This window comes from Rhinolophus sinicus, linkage group LG02 (genome assembly GCF_036562045.2).
Source record: "Rhinolophus sinicus isolate RSC01 linkage group LG02, ASM3656204v1, whole genome shotgun sequence".
NCBI lineage: Eukaryota > Metazoa > Chordata > Mammalia > Chiroptera > Rhinolophidae > Rhinolophus > Rhinolophus sinicus.
The window spans coordinates 114,441,476-114,457,442 of NC_133752.1; the positions used below are offsets into that span (position 1 = coordinate 114,441,476).

The 15,967-nt window shown below is 35.3% G+C and overlaps 1 protein-coding gene across 3 annotated transcripts in view; it reads right to left on the reverse strand.

Moving 5' to 3' along the window:
- FERRY3 (FERRY endosomal RAB5 effector complex subunit 3) overlaps positions 1 to 15,967 on the reverse strand; it is a 45,575-nt gene that overhangs the window by 13,638 nt on the left and 15,970 nt on the right. For all 3 annotated transcript variants that reach the window (XM_019756940.2, XM_019756939.2, XM_019756938.2), the window contains exons 7-11: positions 13,930 to 14,036; positions 13,410 to 13,607; positions 12,455 to 12,583; positions 7,824 to 7,898; positions 4,010 to 4,212 (exon numbers count right to left, since the gene is read on the reverse strand). In XM_019756940.2, the coding sequence (XP_019612499.1) occupies positions 4,010 to 4,212; positions 7,824 to 7,898; positions 12,455 to 12,583; positions 13,410 to 13,607; positions 13,930 to 14,036 (712 nt within the window). The remainder of the gene's footprint in view (positions 1 to 4,009; positions 4,213 to 7,823; positions 7,899 to 12,454; positions 12,584 to 13,409; positions 13,608 to 13,929; positions 14,037 to 15,967) is intronic.

The following is a 15,967-nucleotide window of genomic DNA, read 5'->3' on the forward strand; positions in this document are numbered from 1 at the left end:
GTTAGAGTAGGGGATAGATTTAACGGCTGACTAAAAGTAGATGGGAAAAAAAAGGATCATCACCTTTTACCCATTAATACCATGCTTTCTTGCTTTTTGTAAATGTGTGGTTAATGGTCTAGAGAAAATATCTAGTACAGAAATTGAAAACTTCGCACTCTTCAGAATGAGGTCAATGAATGCAGTTTCATCAGTGCTGTAGAGAACACACCAAGATACCAACTCATGGCAGGATCCCACGCTATCTTTGAAGTCAAAGACAATTTAATTTTCATATGATATAAACCCTCATATTCCATTTACTTTAACTTAATGCTGCTTAGCAGCACTTGAACCTGAAAGAAAACGCAGACCGTTGCAAGCACGTGCATCTGTGTGTACACGCATCCTCGTTGTTTATAAAGCCCTCATTTGCCTACACAGAGACCCCATCCCAAGCATTCTTATCATTTTTTCTCTGCTTAAAACCAGCACCTAGAAAGAATGGCTTTGTGTACTTGGAAAAGGTAAACCGTGAGCTTCAGAAGTCAATACGGTCACGAGAAGACATGACTTCATGAATGTCATCATGGGACATGGCCTGCTGTCTGGAAGCTCTCCCTGGAAACAAATCCCAGGCTACACGATACAGCAGGAGTACACGGCATAGTTGGTCAGATGTTTTTGATCATGAGTTCTAAGTAATGGCCAAGTGACGAAACCTTACTGTCACACCTGTGAGAACATACTGCCAAAGAAATCCATTGAAAAAGTGGAACGGATCACGTGGAACACTTCAGACCTTGGAGCTCAGGCAGAAAAGCGGGCCCTATGTCTGGCTATACTTTAGATGATAAGTGAGCACTGAACACACAGAATAAATTCTACACTTGTGAAATTGAAATTAAAATGTCAGTTCTGATTGTAATTGCAGATAGCACCGTCTATCGGAAGTTCATGGCCATACTTTGACTACTCAACTTGAATCTTCTGATTAGGGTAACGCTGAACTGCTGCGGTGATTAGGATTTAGTTGGTATATACTTTAGGTCTTCACTGATTGTCTTGGAAGTTAGATAGAATTATTTTCTGAGTTTATGTGCCCATGAGGGAAATTGCAAGACTAGTCTTTACTCTCAAGTATGTGCCTCTGAGCACCTACAATACTTGTACTAATACTTGAAATACTTGTATTGATCAGTTTCATAGCCATTATCAGAAGGGGAGAACTAGTATGGCTTTCTCATTTTTCATTCAAAGACAATGAGGTAAGGACAACCACTGTGGGAAACTATTTGGCTGTATCTACCAAAGCGAAACATACGCACACCCCGACACGTAACAGGTCCATCCCTAAGTACACACCCGATAGAAATGCCAACACATATGTAGTAGAATGTTCACAGCAACATTTATGATAATAGTCAAAACCTGGAAATATAATCCATAATAATCAAAGCTTAGGCAAATGTCCATAAATAGTAAAATGGTAAATAATTGTGGTCTAGTCACACAATGGAATGATATATAGCAATGAGAATGAACAATTTACAACCACAAACAATAATATAAATGAATTTCACAAACATAGTATTGACTGAAAGAAGCCAGATACAGGAGTATGTACTATATGACTCATTCCACTTATATACACTACAAAAACACATCTAACTAATCTGTGCTTTTCAAAGTGAAAATCCTGGTTACCCTTTTGGAGGGACTGCAGCTTACGTGACTGGAAGGGAGTATAAGGGTGGCTTCTGGGTAAGGTTCAGTTTCATAATCTGGGTACTGGTTACATTGGTGCTCAGTTTGTGAAAATTTGGGCTATATATTTATGATATATGTATTTTTCTATATGGGTATTATACTCTAATAAAAAGTTAAAAACAAACATCTTCACCAACCACGACAATTACAACTAAAACCAGTAAATCACAAATTATTCAACAAGTTAATAGTAAAAATAAAAGTCAGGAACTCAGGATTCTTGACTTGCAGGTTCATTCCGTATCTATCAGGTTAGACTGACTCCAGTAAGACAGTATCTTAAGATCACAAAGATCTATAAAGATAAAACTGGTGATATTAGTTATCTTTCTTCTTGATTATTGTTTCCTTTCCTTTCTATTTTTTTTAAACTGCCATTAATTTTTACAGTCCTTTTTCTTTACTACAGGACATAGACTGTTTCAGACATTTTTATCATTTTGCCCACACTAAGATGTGGTAAATGAGTGTCTAGCAATTGTCTATTAGAGAAAGAAAGCAACATCTGAAAATGCTTTGGGATCCTTGCAGGAAGCCTGAGACAAATATTACCGCTATATCCTGTAGAGTGTTGTCTGAGTTTGTAGAGTAAACTTCTTGACCTGAATGGATGTTTAAATACAACAAACTGTAAGATCGTGGCTCAATATACTTTTGTGAATTAAAATGGACACTTGGGAAACAACTTAATGTTCTGCAGCTGGCTGTCCCAATTTAAAACATGTAACTTTTGTAACCTTGTGGGAGAGGGAATGCTGGTCATATCAGATGTCTGGAAGTAAATCCGAACTTAGCGACTTTTGGAAACACTGTTTTTTGAGGTTGTTTCCCACCTACATATGACCATTTTTATAAACTGGTTAACCAGGAGTCCAGCTGCAGGAATGTTTGGATGTTTCCTTGTGGCTGGAATTCATCACAAACTTTCTTTGTTACTCCCCAAAGACTCTCTTATAGATGGCCTAGGATGATAACTTAACAATGGCTATAAATTCCAGATGGAACTAAGACATTATAAAGCTACAGTGGAGAAAAATAAAGCATGTTTATGTCAATCTCTCCTGATACCATATTAGGTAGGACTGAGGCTACAGAAGCCAATGGAATGAGAGACTAACAAGTCTGATGCTGCTTTCATAGGATGGAGCCAGAACGCTCTGAAAACGATAATGTGTCTGGTGAAAACACAAATGGATTACAAGTGGGAAACCATTTAAAATCTTCTTGTCTTACATGGCATTTTTTATGTGTGTGTTTATATAGGGGATTGCATTTAAAAATGAGGCCCTTTATAATCAGTCTCAGTAAACACTTAGTCACTCTAAAAAGTAAAACATAAAATCTTTTACACTGTACTTTGTAATATAGCATTAACACACACCTTTTATTGTGCAAAACAACTTTTAAGGATCAAACGTCCCTCCTGCCAGTCACAACCTGCACTTACTAGTTAGCATTTTGCTTTTTAAAACAACACCAGCAGGTACCAAGCTGCTGACATGGGCCCTGCACCACCAGGCTGACCCTGGCTGTCCCAGGACCTGTGTGCCCCATTGGCTGTGAGACTGCTCTGTTCCTCCAGACTATTGGAAGCTCAATTTTTAGTCTTTGTGTTATTTCCACAACTATTATTTCCCCTAACCAGTTTTTATGTGGGTGAGGGAAGAAAGCAGGAGAGAAAGCAGTCATAAAAAGAGATTTAAAAAAAAGTAAAATAAAAATAGTACTTAATAAAATGAATGCATGATTATGTCAAATTTTAATTGTAGAAGCCAATACTTGTATTGTCCAAAGAGCATCCTTGAGAAAATGTTAAAATGAGGCTGGCTTTTTCCTGTCATCTAGCATCTCTTTCCGTTGCCTATCAAAGCACACACAGCAAATGCAAACTAATTTTAATGTTAGCCTAAGCCAAATATAAACGTGGAGGCAGATCTAATGCTACTTAAGACAAAAATGAAGGCGAAAAGGAGGAGAGAGAGAGGGGGAGGAGTAGGAGCATATACCTTATCCAAAGCTATAGATAACTTTGATTTTCTAGTTTACCTACCACAGAATAATGTTACAATTCTCTGAACATAACGATTAAGGATTATTCACTGTTTTGTATTATATGCCACTCAATTCTACTAACCAGATAAGAGATACGAAGGTCCATTAGTAAAAAAAAAAAAAAGTGCTTTTAAAATGTAGATTATTATTAGTGTACAACAGAGGATTAACATATTCATAAAATTATGCTATTTTTCGATGTACTCACCTCTGACATATCATGCACCAGCAAGAGTGGAATGCTTATGGTTGTGACGTCATGGGTACAGCAGACCTTGAGGATGTTTCGCAATCCCATAATGGCAGGGTCGCGAGCAGTGATGTTCCCGGATTTCACATTGTCATCCACACAGAGATGGAAAGCAACATGGATTTCTGAGAGATTAGAATGCCGTGTAATATAAAATTCTCCTGTGAACAACAAATACAATTGTGATTTTCAAATGCATAAATCACAGTCATCAGTGGACTTTATAAATAACGGAAGGGACAGTCAAGGTGTTGAAATAGTAGAGGTGTATCAGGAACCTATGTTGGCCGGGAAGAATATGATTACTGCTTCTTACTTCTTGGAAAGAAGGCGATGAAAAAGAGGTGATAGCCAATTTTGCATTAGGTTCACAAACTAATCATCGAGCAGTAAGTAAATCCAATGAGTACTCATCATCTGTATTTTGATGTAGATGCTTAACTCAAATTTAACATGTAAAAACGGGTTACTTGATTATTTGTCACCCCCACACCCTAAATCTGCTCTTCTTCTCCATCTCAATTTATGGGTCCAATCTCTGTCCAGTTAGTTCCTTAGGACAGAAACATAGACGTTTGCTCTTCATTACTGTTTTTCTGTCAATGCTCCCTTCCCCAATCCCCAATCCAATTCTCCACCAACTATTTTCAGTAACATCTCCAACAAACATCTCAAATCTGAGCACTCCATTTTTATTGCTATTATCCTAGTTCATGCCACCATCATCCGTCACCTAGGTTTTTGTGACAGGTTTTCTTAATTAACCTCTCTGCTCCCATTCTTGCCCACCTACAAACCATTTCCACATTGTAAACCAAATGATTTATATGCATATATAAATCAGATTACATCAGTCCCCTACTTAAAATCGTCTAACAGGCTCGCACTATATTCAGGAAAAGGCCAAACTTTTGACTGTGGTGTACAAGGCCTGTAAGATCCAGACACTGACTATCGATCTGTTCCAGCCTCTCCTCCCGCCCAGACACACAGGCGTTTGCTCAGTTCTTCAAACACGCAGAGCTCGTTCCCAAGTCAGGGCTGCATCCTGAAAGGCTTCCCCAAGATTCCTGTATGGCTGACTTCTTTTCATCAGTCATGCCTCTTATCAAAGGTCTTCCTTGACTGTCCCATTTGAGAGAGGACTCCCTCACCCCTCTTATTCTCTTTTACATTGTTCTGTTTTATTTTATTCTCAGCATTACAATTATTTTATTTCATTATGAGATTAGTTTAAAGAGACCATTGTTTACATTCCACACCTGTAGGAATTTTGTCTACCTTGATGAATGTTCTATCTCTAACACATAGAACAGTACCTGGTACACAGAAGGTAGTCAATAAACATTTGTTAAATGAATGAATGAACAGATGTTTTAGACTGAATGTTAGAACAGTGTTTGTCAAACCTTAAAATCCATGCTTGCTACAACCATTCCATTTTCTATGTAGCCAATTAGGCAAAAAAACTCCAACAGAACCAAAAAAACTCATCCGCTTCTATATCCTGCAGTTTCTCTCAGTATAGATAAGTAAAATACAAAACATATAAAGAATATGTTTTTACAAATACACATTGCTCCCTGGAAATTCTGATAAGTCCTTCTAGGAAAGCTTTGTTCTTCTTAGAAATACTTTTATCACTAACCCCTGCCCTTACAAATTCTTTTCACCTTTTCTTCAAAGTCATTACCTTAGGATTTTACTCATATTTACTGATAAACATATAGTATAGTTAAAAGTACTTAGTATACCTTAGCACAATGTTTAACTCTTTCTAGTTACCAGTGTGCATAAGCCGTACTCATGGATGCCACTGACAGGCCCCAGGCAAAGGTCTTTTGTTTCTAACTTAAGATAAAAGAAGTACACAAGCAGAAAAAGAAATTAAAAAAAGGATAGTGCCTGAAATATCAACGTAAGCTAGACAAAGAAAATTGTCTGATGAGAAATAGTACAGTTACAATTTCCCTGGAAGGCAATAAAAGACACAGACAGCTTGTCAGAAACCTAGTACACTCTATGAGATAATGTCCTTTTGGGCCCAGTGAAGTGTATTAGCTCCTAAAATCCTACTGATAATTTAGGTGATGGAAGTTGTAGCATTAAACCCAGGCTATGGTCCAGTGGGGAGGCAGATGACTTAGTGAACGGTTCAGGTGTTCCTAATCCCCAAACTGGCACTGCTTGGTTTGACCTTAGATGACTTCTCTCTTGGCCTCATTTTACCCATTAATAAAATGGGCGTCCTGGTTGGCAGTAGTAATCAAAATACTATAGTAGAAACAGAATTAGATTGGGATAGGATAGCTGGTCTCTAGCATTTACTGGCTGAGTGACCTTGGGAAAATCAATCCAACTTATAGATCCTGTGTACTTTGTGTATGAAATGGGAAAATAATGCCTGACTGCTTTCCTTACAAAGGTGTTGTGAGAATTAGCTGATATAAACTGTAACTATTTAGATGATAACAAAGCAAAACTATCGGTTAATAATTATATATTGGGTTTTTCTGCAACTTAAAAATTTGTGATTTGAATCTTTTCTCCTGTCCTGTTTACTTCCTAGCTGTGCAGGCATCCTTTAATGAAATGGAAATTCAGCTGCTACCAGCATATCCAACTGAATAGTTTAACATCCCTTTTTAAATGCAGACTTATGATATATCTTCCTGACTTGGTGGTGATAACAAGATACTAACCCTACAGGCTTTTCCCAAAATGGAACAAGGAAGGTAATAAATATAGCAATAAAGAGTTAAGTTTAAAAAGAAAAATCAGACATCTGTACTTCCGGAATAGATAATAAGATTGACACATTTTAAGAAAGCCACAAAATATAGATGATTTAAATTATGGATCTATGAAGAGAAATACAATAAATCCTGTCTCAATGAAGGTATTTTTAGATGGAGAGGAGGACAGTTTCCTGTTCCACAAAGTGAAGGAAACAGCCTGTGGTGACACAATCCTGCCTCTAACATTATCCACGAAGGTAGGAGATCTGAAGGTGGAAGATAATTTGGAAGCTGATGACCACAAGCTAACTGACTGGGCCTGACAAGATGAACACCAGAAATGGGTATGCCATTTGCTAGATTAAATGGAATGTGATCTATGTGTAGAAAATCTGGGGAAGGAAATGTGAGGAAACAACCATGGTTATTTAGGAACGGGCAAAATTTACCATTTAGTTGAAAAGATGTTACACTTAAAAAGTAAACAAATAGCCCTTCCTTGTATACCCTGTCATACAAACGCTACTAATGAATTCAATATAGAAGAGGATGAAGAGACTGAATTTCTGATTTCTAAACAATGTATCCAAAAATAAAGGAAATTAAAGAAATGGAAAACAGGAAAATTCATGGGGGAATGAAAGTAAGAAAGGTTCTAAATCAAGTGACCTATGTTCTTTCTACACGTTCAACTGTTTACATCTGTATGTACCATTGCTTATATTTTAGAGTAAAAACTATTTCTTGGTTAATTTAAGAAACTAAGAACAATGTATAAAAAAGGAAATCTGAAATAGCAAATAACAAAACATATGCAACAGCTTGAGCCATTTTTCTTCTACGGATTTAGAAAAAAGTCAGTATTCGTACAAGATTTAACTTGCAGAACATCTGTGAAAGTGTATTATATAGATACAATATTGTTTCAAAGTGATACACTGAAAAACTTTTTATAAAGTACACCATAAGAACTTAGATTTAAAATCTATGATTTCAATGTGCATAAGAAAATTGCAATTTAAAATAATACTTACCAGGTAAAATATTTAAATAGTTTCTATCAGCATTTTTAGTCTTATCGTCACTTTCTCCACTTGGGTTTCCAGAATCTATTAATAAGATAATGCAACATGAAAGAACATAACAACATATGAAAACACTCCTCAAGCAACCACAACAGTAAAAATTTACTAAGGGTCTCTAGGTGCCAGGCATTCTGATGCATGACACATGCTTTTACATGGATGATCTCATTTAATACTTACAAAACACCTATAACCACAATCTTATGAGGCAAGTACTATTACTACTTCTTCATTTATATATGAGGAAACTGAGGCTTAGGTAGGTTAATTAACTTTACCAATGGTGCACAGGTAAGTGGTAGAACCAGGTCTTGAACCCAAATACTCAGATTTCAAATCCTATGATCCTAACCACATTAGACTTGCCAATACCCTATTTTTCACCTGGGAGGTTCAAGGCACTAAGTTAACGACACATAACTTCATTAGATAGTTGTCGTGTGGCCATATTTATATTTAGAATGGAGTCACTGTTGTTGATATAACTGTTCAGGACTACAAATGGTTAGTAGCACCAGGAATCACTTGATATTCAACCCATCCCTAAAATGTGTTATTTATCTGACATTATACTCAATTTCAAACAGATAATGTGAGATTGTTCTAAATGCAGTATTTTAAAATTCAGAGTCACTAGTTGTTGTTTTTTTTCTTTTTAGAAGACATGATATTACTTAAAAGGATAAATGTTGGTAAAATAAGATACGTCACAATTGACCACATATTACTATGTTTGCACACTAATTATTCTACATGCATACAAATATTTTTAATAAAAGACACATCTGAATTTTATAAGAATCCTATCAGAACTCAAAAACGCAGAATGAATATTAGCATTCAACGTAGCTCTCTTTAAGAGGCTGAATATTTATTTCAGTTAAATACAAAACTATTTGGAATGGCCTCCAGCATTAGAAAAGCACTTGAAAAGAGTCAGAACTTCAAATGAGTAAACTGCAAATACCAAGGGAATATTGTGGTTTCAAGAATGTTCTAAATAAAAGTAATTTAATATTTTCACCTATTGACTACTTTGATGAATTGATTTATAACACTATCCCTTGTAAATGCATACATTTTATAAGTGAAGAGAAAGAGGGAGAGAGGGGCACAAAGAGGAGCTCTGTGTTGCCAGAACCCACATTTGATGTAATAGTTCCTCATACAGAGCCATTGATTGATAAGCTTTAAATGTTTGATCATAGTACAGAAAACAAAAGACAATAAGGACTCTAATTTTTTTCACAGGGGTTTTAACCAACAGAATCCCTATTAAGTAAACAAAAGAGAACAGTTCATAGTCCATTTCCCTTTCCATGTTTTAATGGTAATACTTTGTAATAAGAAAATGGCTATTTTTCATTTTTAAAAAGTGTATATATATATATATATATATATATATATATATATATATATATGGATGGATGGACCTAGAAAACATCATGCTAAGTGAAATAAGTCAGACGGAGAAAGACAAATATCATATGATCTCACTTATACGCGGAATCTAAAGAATAATGAACAAACTAATCAGAAACAGTCTCAGAGATATAAAGGAAAAACTAAAGTTGCTAGGTGGAAAGGGGGTGGGGATGAGGGAGAAGGTGAGGGGATTAGAAAGCACAACCGGTAACTACAATATTGCCATGGGGATATGAAAGTCAGTTTGGGGAATACAATCAATAATGTTGTAAAGATTTTGTAGGGTATTTGATGGACACTTGTCTTATTAGGGAGACCACTTCATGGACGGTATGGGTACCTGATTGCTGTGGGTACCTGAAGCTGAAGCTGAATAATAATGAATGTCAACTATAATTTTATATATATATATATATATATATATATATATATATATAGTCACAGGGTGTGGAGCACAGCATAGGGAATAGAGTCAGTGGAATTGTAACAGCTACATACGATGTCAGAGGGGTAGTGGATTATCACTTTGTGAGGGGTGTAAATGTCTTAACTATTACATTTTGTACACATGAAACTAATGAAAAAATGTATACAAAATGTGCACAAAACCAAACTGTTTTTGTAGGACTATAAAGATGCTTATATAATAAACACAGTAAGGAAAACAATGGAATGCCTTAGAACAAACAGGCACTTGTGCATCAGGATATAAACATGTAGAACAAACACGTGGGAACGCACAGAAAAGGAAAAGACGGAGAAAGTATTTTCACAAAACTCTCTGTAACAACATGCTGGTTCCTTTAAGAAAGTTGTCTTTTATAAACCTACTTGTTTCACTGACTCATTTAACCACAAAATAGTTGCTTGAACAAGAACAAAATAATACCATGATGTACACACATTGCCTTAACCGTATGTGGTTTAAAAACTTCCTGTCATTTACTGCAGACTTTCTATCGCTCGTAAATATACTTAGAATCCTCCTCCCACACCTGTCATGATCTCAGTCTTCACGCTTTAGTCACTACTAAGAATAATAGTAAAATGTTACTGATCACATCATTGCTAGTTTGAATGAGATGGAGGAAGACGATGGTAGGCAAATAAGAGGACACAGTGGAATTTTCAAATGGCCGTTTGTTGGGCTATACTTTCCTGATTTCCTAGAACTCAGCCTGGTTCTGTCAAGTATAACACATCCAGCCACAGCAAAGCCACCGTCACCTTTAGTGAGACTATAAACTGGTGGAACTGCTACAGACAGCAATTGCTGCACTATTAAATTATAAATGTATGTGTCCTTTAGCCCAGAAATTTCTCTTTAGGAATCTATTCTACAGATGTGGTCATGCACACAATGATATATGTGCAAGGTTATTCATGCATTATAATTTATAATAGGAAAAACTTTGGGAACAGATTAAATATCTATCAATAAGGAACTGACCAATAATAGCTTATCCTGCAATGGACTACTATGCAGCAGTAAGAAGTATGAGGATGCTCTTTATGTACTGACATGAAATGATGTCCAAGAGAAATTATTCAGAGCAAAAAGCAGAGCACATAAACATGTGCAGAGAAAGCTGCCATTTGTGTAAAAGGGATAATAAATACACAGATACACGTGCTCGTATATACCTAAACACATGTCTGGGAAGTACATGTGAGGTAGCATTGGCTGCCTCTGGAGTAGGAAACTGGGTGGCTGGTGGGCAGGTTTACAAAGACCTTCACTGTATGTTCTTTTGTACAGTCTGAATTGTGAATCTTGAGATTCTTTTACCTATTTAAGAAATGATTAAAAATAAGTATCATTTAAAATCTGTTGAAGAAGGAAACTATAGTCAATGCTAATCAAGCTGTCTAGATAGCTACAGTCTAGCATCAGAAGGAGGAGTTATACAATTTATATGGGAGAGAGGAACCAAGACACCAAGCAAAGATATAACAATACGAACCAAAAGTACTATAATGCTTTCTTTTAAACATTGCAGTTGCAAAACAAACGAACAAAAAAGATATCTGAACTACCAGAAGCAAATTTAAAGGTCTGATCAGCCACAACTTAAAGACCTGTCATATTTTATTTCCTGGGCAAGACATCAAGTTTTTATATGAAATAATTAAATACTAAGTATGCATTCAAGCCAGAGAGGAACATGCATTATGATTTTATGCCTGTGACATAACATAAAATGTCAGAAAACGAAGAAAATCACATGTTACATATATTTTTGAATAAATATTACCCTATGTTTTGATCCAACTAAACAAATTTATGGTACCAATTTAATTTTTAAAAAAACTTAAAAATTTTCATTTTTCCAAATATATGGTGATGCAAGAACTGACTCTAGGTGGTAAAAACACAATGGGATTTATAGATGATGTAATATGGAATTGTACACCTGAAATCTATGTAAATTTACTAATAATTGTCATCCCAATAAACTTCAATTAAAACAAAATTTTCATTTTTCAATTAAAAAAATAGCAGAATTAATCTGTAATTTAAGACAGTTTTTTCTTTTATCTATGTCTTCCCTTAAGTTTCTCTATGAATAGATAGAAATCTTCTGAAGAAAGAAGCCATGAACTTTTTCTGTAGCTTTAAAATCGTTTTCTGGCAAATCTCCTAAATAGTTAGAAAGGATGTCCGTGTCATGGATAGATATAGAAAAAGCAGGACATAGTTCTGGACATAGCAATTTTTTAAAAGAACACCTGAAAACAATTCTGGTAATTGACTTCATGTTACCTAATGAGTCAAAGATATAAAAAGTATATATTTGTGTGACTGTTTACTCTGTGATTTCAATGCCTCCTATAGTAATAATTATGTCCATTTTAGAGGTACAGAACTTGGGTCAAAAGATCACCTACTTTCCACTGAATGCCTATGTCAAATATAACTATAAAATCGACATTTAAAAACAGTTTTTGCTAAGGATCTTAAATAAGATCATGCATAAAAGGGAAACTGAGAACAGAGTCCAAGCTTCTAAAGATCTTGAATTTTGTTCATTTCTTCCTTCCACCCTTCCACCAACCCAACTTAATATATTTCAATGATGGCCCATATGCTATTAGAATGCTTAGGGACAGAACATACTGAAAGCGAAATTTTAAGAAATTTGAGTTTTACTGACCATGTGATTCTTTCAATTTACTCCTGCGCTGCGTTCTGGCATAAAGTACCACCTGCTGGACAATTTCCAGTTGCTCTTCAATTCGGGGAAAATGGAAGTCAGTGCATTCTTGGCAAACTGTGGCAAAATCTAAGGAATCCAAAACATTGACAATCTTCTAAAGGTGAACTATCAAATGTTTAGTATTTACTTATAAATAAGGAGATCTGGTGAGATAGAATAGAAAATTCAGAAGTATGACTGCTTATACTTGTCCTTTCAATAATTGTCTTATTGTTAGGGTACAACAATTTTGTTTTGATCAGAAATAATCTCTCAAGCACGCAAAAGAGTAAACAACAAAGAAAATGTAATATAATTCCAAGGCTTCTTTAAATAAGGTACTTTAATCATAATACAGTCCCAAAAAGTGCTAAAAAATACAAGAAGTGTCTTATATTTATGATAGGAAACAGACTCTATTCATGCTTCTTTTAAAAAAGTTATACACTTTAAATATTTAAAAAGTTTTAAATAATCATAAATGTGATTTGTACTATGAGGGAAGGTAGAATTTTACCTAGTATATTTAAGAAATAGGATGTTTAAAAAAACATAAAAGGATAAATGGATGAATTAAAATTCACCGAGCCAGGATCTGTTTCTAAATTGAAAACTACATTTATATCTTGATTATTCTTTTTGTTATACCTTGAAACAAGAATGCTGTAAGAGTATTATTTATAATATAATAGAATTTTAAGAAAAAATTAAATATCCTGAAGCATTCTACCCATGCCAAAGTAAGAAACACAAATCTAAAATGGCCATGGCTGGGCATGTGTATTTTTTCATTTACTTGAATATTGGGGTAACTAAATTTTTTTTCAAGTTTTCCATAATTTAATTCCTTTCTTTGTAAGAATGGTAATAAAGGAGAAATTTAATAAAATAAATATGCATAATGTTAACCTACCTCTTTTAATACCACTGTATGAATTGATTCGATTATCTACTAGTAAAACCAGGCCACAGAGAGATGTGGAGTAAAGTGACAGAGCTGTCTGGAGCCGATGGAGTTTCACACCACTTCTATGATTTCTTTTGTGCTTACAGAAATCCAGCATGTCTGCTCTCAGCAATCTCAAATTATGCATGGTCTTCAACTGGGCTCCTGGGGGCAGGCAACAATCCCAGAAAGATACTTAGCTGCAAAATCCAGTATAACAGGATGAAATCTCTATGACAAGAATCCAGATCAATCTGTACTATAAATAATTAAAAACGGCCTTGCCATTTCCCATTTTCATAACTGTTAATACTTCATCTTTCTGTTTGCAAAAGTAATATTTAAACTAGAACAGAAGGAGCAGGATATACTTTGTAATTAAAAATAATTGGTATATTCTACTCATGCTAGTAATTTTTCTCTTATAGCATAAAAAATGTTTCACAATTTACAATAAATTACGACTGCAAAAAATTAATACACTTACCTAAGTGAATGGTAAAACTTTCTTCTAACTTTCTCTGTTCCTCGTAAATCCTTCCATTTGCTTCTACAGATTCTCTGAACTGACTTGGTTGAACTTTAATTTCTTCACTGAAATTAATAAAAGTACTGATTTTTTTTGAAATGACTGTCAAGAACTTTTTTTTAAAGGAAAGAAAGCTTTATAATGAAATGACACAAAAGTAACAGCTGAAAGTAGAACTTAATTTATTCCTAAACTTCTCTTAAATCCATGGTGACAAGTAAGATCTAAGTACCAAGAGGTTCGAAAATCCTACTTGTTCTTTCATTTCCTCACAGTAAGTAATACATGTTTTTCATCTTCAATCTCTACAATATCAATTCATATATTATCATTTAATATTTCCCAGTGGCCTAAGAGAATGATTAAATGAAGTTACTAACTTACTACTTTAAAATGACATTTTAAAAAATACCTCCTTTATCAGGGCTGGCTGCAGGCAAAACTAGAAAATAGGTAAAATGACTGAAACAAAAATTAAAAAGTAAAATGTCAAACAAGGAACAATAAAAAAAGATGAAGTTCATTTTGATGTGTTCACATCCTCTTTTCTTTTTCTTACCATTTCCTGCCCCCGTCCCCCACAACATTCTCCTCCCATTAAAAAAAACACAAAAAAATACTTCTCTCTGCTCTACTCTGTTCTTGTATTTGCTGAAAAGGTTTCCATGGAGGCACTATAATTATACAGCTGTTCAATTCAAATTTCATGGTTTGCTGAAGATGATAAAAGCTGTAATAGTCATCCATTCCCCTGACTACATTTTGGGGGTTAATCCAAGCAATCTCATTAATCTCACTGACTTTGTTAGTAAATATGGCAAATTTAAACCTAAAAATAAATTTGTATTAGTAAAACATCCTCATCTTAGGTTGTAGAAAGACACAAAAGAATGTTGTTCCCACTCTAACAAGAAAAAGCCAGATCATCTATAAAATCATAATTTTTCTGGAGCCCATCAGAGATTTGAGGTAACAAGGCAACCATGTAAACTAAATTCTAAAGTGTGACACACCTCTCCCAGGAGAGGAAGGACACAGTTTTCACTTTTGGCAGAGCATGGCAGAAATGCATTGGTGTAACATAAGGGGATAACAGGAAATCAGCCAAATTTTCAACCAATTCTTAATGGTCAAGTATGGGCTAGTGTGGAAACTTAGAAGAGCTGCGAGTGCCAAGCACGAGGGCAGTTTGCATACATTTGCAAACTCTTTTCGACTGGTGTCCACCAGGTGCTTCCAAGAACACAGTGAGGGCAGGGCAGGAGGCATGGCTAGAAATGCTGTAAATGCCCCAAGCCCAAGACCCACATATACAGCGTTTGCCCCAGACTGAAGCTGGACAAACACAACGGACAGCTGTCTCCCACCCTCAATGATAAGCCTAGCACCCAGTGACAAATGACAGTCTACTGTTGGGGGTGAGCAACAGCAGAGGCAGCGACTTCGTGTTGTGGCCAGGCCTGCAAAGACTTCCAAAGGCGGAGGATGGAGCAGAATGACTGAGAAACCCCTCTAGAACCCAAAGCCCCACTCTAAACATGAAGTGTTAGCAGCTTACTACTGCAGAAAATGAAGCTTGTGCTGTACTGAAGGAATAAAACCAAACTCAGCTCAACTGCCACTGGATTTGCATGACCTTCCCATGAATGGCCTGTTCATTTCTGCACATAAATATCAATCACCTCAGTGTCTACTTTTCTAATATATGCAATATCCAGCATTCAGTTAGAAAAAAAGAGAGACACCAAAAAAAGGCAGGCAAACAAACAACCCCATTGTAAAGAGACAGATAAAGCAATCAACAGAAACAGACTTAGACAGAAACAGATTATCGGGACTATAAGAAAGGGACTTTCAAATAACTGATTAATATGCGAAAAGATCTAGTGTAAAACAACACAAGGACAGATAAGAATTTCAGCAAAGAGACAAAACAAATGGAAGCACTAGAAATAAAACATGATATCAAATCAATGGCAACAGTTATCAATCCCTT